Consider the following 6,140-nt stretch of genomic DNA (forward strand, 5'->3'; position numbering starts at 1 on the left):
AGAGGGATAGTGAGACAGAGAGAGAGAGCGAGAGAGTGAGAGAGAGAGGGGGGGGAGACAGAGAGAGAGAGAGGGAGAGTGAGAGCGAGAGAGACAGACAGAGAGAGGGAGAGTGAGAAAGAGAGAGAGGGAGAGAGCGAGAGAGAGGGGCCAAATGAAAGAGAGTTATCAGCGGCAGAAGGAGAGGGGAGCGCAGACACAGGGGGAGGATTTTTTAAATGTCCTTTTTATGCTTCTCGGATCATAAACGCGTGAGGACTTTATAAACATGCACCTACTGGGAATATCTCTTTTACTGGCATATCTTCTCTACACTAACCTCGCCAGCGACTTCAGCCACAGCGACTACGATGATTACTACGAGCAGGAGCAGATGGACGAGCCGGTAAGTCTGAGAGCATGGAGTGAAGTGGAGCTCGCTGCCTCTGCCTGTCTGAACGCTCACAGCACCAACATGTGAGGGACCACCAGGGTCCATCATGTGGCTTCAGAAAGGTTCGGGACCACATAGTGTAAAAGAAGTGACCATAACGCAGGTTGTTGTTGGAGTAATGCAATATGAGGGACAGCTGATTACTGTCTGGTAGCGGCATTGAGGGACTCTTGATGGAGGTATTTCATGTTGTACAGGTCTTTCTCTTAGATAGTGTGTGTGTGTGTGCATCTCAATGGGCTGCCAGGGATCTGGTATGAAGTCCATCACAGCAAGGTGAAGTAAAAGTGAAGCTGTGGGTGAAGGAGAGCCCTTTATCCCGTTACAGAGGACTGATGAGGGATGTTCTGCAGACAGTTTTCACCTTGCTGTTTAACCCACCTAACTTAACCCACCTTTACAGACTGCATTCAATTCTAAAATCCAGACATTCACTGATTACTTTGTTAAACGTATTGAAGTTCAGTTCACAGGGAATGTGAAGCTGTTATCAACGGAGCGTGTGCTCTATGGAGGTGTGTGTCTTAAACAGGTGCCCCATCCTTATAGAAGTGCACTAAATCACTGCACTACACCTACAGACACACACCTGTGTGTCATCAGTGTGTAAACTCTGCAGCTGCTGGGAATACACCATTTGTACCATCCACATGGTCTAGACCTGCTCCATAAGAAAAGTGCCCTGATGTAACTTCTGTTATGATTTGCAGCAATACAAATACAATGTTTTACCAAAAAATGTCCCTTTATCCCGAGTTGACTTTATCTGTAGCCTACAATCTGCCTGTTGACCCAGATAATGCAGACGAATAACCCACATGACCTGTGGAAGGAAATTTACATTAACCAAATGGCGCTAAATGGCTAAAACATGGCTATGCTATTTACAGGCTTTTATGGAATGGTTATTTTCCATCTCTCAAGTCTTATAATACCAGTTGGATTGATACACCATTGAAACTACTTTTCTTTAATGTCATGTCAGCACAGCAGATTTGCTATAGAATGAGAGAGGAAGGGAAACGGGGGGGGTTAGGAAAGAGCGTTTTCAAATTAGCCAGAGAAAAGAGCCAATGAAGGCAGGTGACAGGGGTCAAGTGTGTGTGTGTGTGTGTGTGTGTGTGTGTGTGTGTGTGTGTGTGTTTGCGTTTGTGCTGGGGGGGGAGAATAAGTGTTAAGCAGTAACATGCAGCCATTTGATCACAGTAAACTCTTAATTGGGATGATGAGTTTTTTTTCCCTCAGCTCCTGTCCTCCACCTTTAAAGCCCTCACTGTGAGGAGTTCAAGTAACAAGGGATAGCAGCTTTGGAGATAATGCAGTGGTAGGAATGAGGCTTTCAAAAAACGTTTAATTGGCTTACCACACTTGAATTGATGGTTTCATGCTGAAAATGAGTGGTTCAGTCAGTTTTCTTCAGCTCAGTACAGAAAAGCTCTCAGCCATCTCTAGCCTTCTGCTCAGCCTTCCTTTCGGATTGATGATCCAATTAAAAGCAGGAATTGACAAGTGATGCTTGACAGCACATGATTTAGCATACTAGCCATTTTGTTGCTGCTAAATATCTTCTCTGTACTATTTAAGGTTAATGATCTAGAGTTTAATGTCCCTCTTTCGTTATTGGCTTTGTTTATGATTTAATTGAATGGGTTGAAGACAGTTTTGTTTGTTGAAACAGACAAGGTTTAAAGGGGAACAACACCAATTTTACACATCAGTCTGTTTCCAGGTGTTTGGAAGTGTGATTGCATTTACACAAAGTAGTATAAAGCCTTTAGTGGCTCCAGAGGGAGCTGTGTGAAGTCTGATACATGTCTTCAAGTGATGTCACTTGAGTCAGCGTTGTTTTGGGGTTGAGGCTACAAGTTCTAAAGGTAAAGAAACATGGAGCTAATCACTGCTGCAGGCTAGAGGCTCCAGGCTACATTAGCTGCTACCACTGACTATAAGAAGTGGACGTAGTCATCGTGATGTCACCATTTGGTTTGTGGACTGACGTTTTGAAGACTTGAGTTTGCCGATTTTGCCGTCGCCATCTTGGATTATGGCTGTCACCATGTTGTTGTTTTTTGCAACCTATGAACGGAAGTTACCATATTTGGAATGCGGAGGAGTAACGTAGAGACGCCGTATAGGTCTCTGGTAAAGAAAGACCTGTCAATCACAGTAAGCCCGCCCTAAAGCATCCCCTGCTATATGGTCTATTTGACTCTAAATGGACCATAATTTACTAAATGAACATCATGCTGTATTGAAGAAGACTTGAATCTAGAGATTGAGACCATAAACTCATGTTTACAATGTTTACTGAGGTAATAAATCAAGAGAGAAGTAGAGTCATTTTCTCATAGACTTCTATACAACCAGAGGAGTCGCCCCCTGCTGGTCAGTAGAGCGAATGCAAGTTTTAAGACACTTCTGCATTGGCCTCACTTGGCAGAACTGGAGGTTGCTGCCTGGCTGCTTCTAGCATATAACACACCCGCATCTCAGACTCAACTGCCAGTAGTTAAGTTGCATTGTGGGTAATGTAGGCCACTAGGGGTTGATAGTATGAATAAGCTGCAGTGAACTCTGAGAGGAGCTGGCAGGAGCTCTGTGTGTGGCTGCCCTGTCATTGAAATGTGTCGACAGTAGACACAGCTTGTAGCTAACGAGGATTTTCCTTCTTAATGAGTATGAATATTGACACATTTTACTTGTATGATACTCATGCTCGGAAACTAATAATAGTTTCTTAGCATAATATCTGCACTGGATAATCCTTTCATTCGAGTTTTCAGCTCAACTCTACTAACAGCCTTTCAAAACCTTTATATTGTGTAATGGATATTACAGCCTCTAGGGGCTGCTTGTGTCAAATGTTTATTTGCAAAATGAATCAGGGCTACACTGGGTGTTTATGTGCAGTTTACAATCCTCAAGAAATCACAGTAGCTTGACTCCAAAAATGTCTGTATGAGGTCAGGCTTGGAAGGACCCATATTCGTGTTGGCACTGAAGGTACTGTATGCATTATGTTACACATCAGTACATACAATACACTACAGATCTGCATGGTTCAGCCTAGATCCTCCTTGACTCCTTTGACTTAGTACACTTGGCTTGTTATGGAGGAAAAACAACCTCCCCAATGAAACTAGTTCAGTGCCATTTGTCTTCATAACGTCCTTGGTTGCTCTTTGTCTTTTACCTTTTCCTCTATGTTTTTATTGGCTTTCCATGTCTAGTTTTCCTGTTGCGCTGCGGGATCTGTTCCAGAACATTTTTTGGCTCATTGCTTTGGGGTTTCTGAGAGTAAGCCTTATCGACCGAACGATCTCGCAACAAATGGTATTTTGAAATGTTAGTTGGAAATAATAGTACTTTCTGGAAATTCCTGCCTCCAGTACCAGATGACTGGGTATTTACCACACATGGCAATACAATGAATGCCTAAAACTTTAGTCAAACACGACAAAGTACTTAAGTACTAAAGAGGACTGGCACTGGTAAGGCATCTGCAAAATCTTCACTGCCAACGTTTTTCATTTATTTTCATTGTCCACACCGGATACTACAGCAATGTTGAAGTTATAGTTTTGTTTAGGCAAATCACATGGTACAAAGTCAGGTAAAGATTGTGCTTGGCAAAACATTGAAAAGTCAATGTTGACTTGAAGCAGAAGACAGAACACACAAACCATGAACGTGTTTTGTACACTTAACCATTCACCCCAACATCCTCTGTAGGGTTCAACTACAACCTGCATTGGGATCAAATGTAGCCTCTTAATCATATTGGGACATCATTTGTAGGAGTCAACGTGTTATATTGTTGTGTTTTAACTTGCAGTAATATATTTTTGACCAGGTGGTGGCAGCCAACAAGCAATAAACACAACATTGCCTTATTAACCCATTATAACAGCAAACAGCTGCCCACTATACACCAACCTGTTCTTACTGCCAACTCGTCAAATGTAAACCCATCCACCCACATTAGCCGCTCAGAGCAACTGACAAAGTATAAAGTGTGCGATCGTCTGCTTAGGGCGGGTGGGAGTGCTGATGGATGGGTCAAACAAACACAGGACTTTCACCCAGGAAACCGCTGTTCTTGCGCGCAAGCACGGGTCTGTGGCAAGCATGAGTTCGACCTTGACCTTTCCTATGTGCATTTGGAGTCGTGTTGCGAGCCACCTGGTGTTTGTGAGTCTAATAGTCCCTCTCTTTGAACTCTGTTTTGGTCTCTAACAAGTCCTGGGGGAAATGTTTAACTGCTAAATGCTCCTTTATTATTTATAGTCACTACATTCGTTTGGTCTTCTGTGGAGGACGGATAGCTGACAGTGGCATTATACAAGCTTTGTTGCTGGAAACAGTGGCCTGCTGCAGGTATAGGGTTGATGAGAGTGGTGAAACTGAACCAAACAGTTAATCTGTCAGCAGAACTACCAAACAATGAGCTGAAAGATAGAACTGAGAGGAAGTGTAGCGTAAGATGATAGTTCTGTGTGGCTTTTTTCACAAACACATTGTCTGATGTATTGTTCATATGAAATATTGATTAGAGTAGCTTTGATTTTCCTCCACAATGTATGATCACACGTAAATGAATTGTACATGAATGTATTTCCTGCTGAGCTCATTTAAAAACCATCTTGGTACTCTTGTTTATACACATACAGACTGAGTGTTAGACTTTCCATCTGAGTGCACAGAAACAGCGTGTTATGTTTCAGGAATGAACCGTTATAGTATACAATGTACTCAGGCCAAGCTGGGATGAAAAACCTCCCTCCAAATCCAATACAACCGTTATGTTTGAGATTTAATGATGGTTTAAAGTGATGCCGACCTTCATGTAATCTGTCGATGACCCTTAACTCTAGACAGATGGATATGGTTAAATACCCGTCACGATGCCAGCATATCGCTCTCGCTCTCTGTGGGCTGATGTTGCTCCATCGCTCTTACTTCATCATGATGAAGATGACTAGGAATAGAGCAACTCTCTCTCTCTCTCTCTCTCTCTTTGGCCTTTATCCTGACCCAGTCAGCACATAATCTCTCATCTCAGTTTCTATTTATTCTCTACCCAACTGCTTCCCCCCTGTCTCTCTCTCTCTCTCTCTCTCTCTCTCTCTCTCTCTCTCTCTCTCTCTCTCTCTCTCTCTCTCCCCCTTTCTGTCTATATCTCTCGCCCATATTTCACAACCCACTGGAGTCTGCAGAAGAATGTAGTGTGTAATTAGCAATCATTCCAACGGAATTTTCTGTGATTTCTCTGTGGACCGTCCAGCTCAGTCTCACTGTTCTGCCTGAGTGTTGAGATATATGTCCATCTGCTCTAAATATCGACCATGTTAACTATAAATATCACAAAGTCCCTCCAGATTCAAAAAAGGGGAGACACAGTGAGCTTCTGTGGAGCATCTGTTTGCTCTCCTTATTGTTGCTGGTTCAAAAGAAAATCTAACAGATCCAGGTAGCTATTCAAAAAGCCTTTAAAAAGATGGACATGTATGGTGAGAGGTAAAGGCTTTGGTTTGGGCAGTTTTAATGAAATATAAAGAATGTCAGAGAAAGAAATAAACAGAACGTTGATACAGAAAGTTGACACTTTCTAGAATACGCTCATGTTGGTATCCAGTGTCACATTTAAAGGATGAGCATCTTCACCACCCAATATAAACACAACATTGACACATTATCACTTTAAGTT

At 42.6% G+C, this 6,140-nt stretch overlaps 1 protein-coding gene across 1 annotated transcript in view; it reads left to right on the forward strand.

Annotated features, from left to right (window-relative positions):
• The first annotated feature begins 268 nt into the window (after positions 1–268).
• The window catches only part of vegfc (vascular endothelial growth factor c), a 28,115-nt gene continuing 22,243 nt past the window's right edge, over positions 269–6,140 (forward strand). Inside the window, exon 1 of the mRNA XM_031867069.1 lies at positions 269–385. Coding sequence (XP_031722929.1) covers positions 269–385 — 117 coding nt within the window. The remainder of the gene's footprint in view (positions 386–6,140) is intronic.

Source organism: Anarrhichthys ocellatus, unplaced genomic scaffold (assembly GCF_004355925.1).
Source record: "Anarrhichthys ocellatus isolate YVR2014 unplaced genomic scaffold, GSC_Weel_1.0 scaffold38, whole genome shotgun sequence".
Taxonomy (NCBI): domain Eukaryota; kingdom Metazoa; phylum Chordata; class Actinopteri; order Perciformes; family Anarhichadidae; genus Anarrhichthys; species Anarrhichthys ocellatus.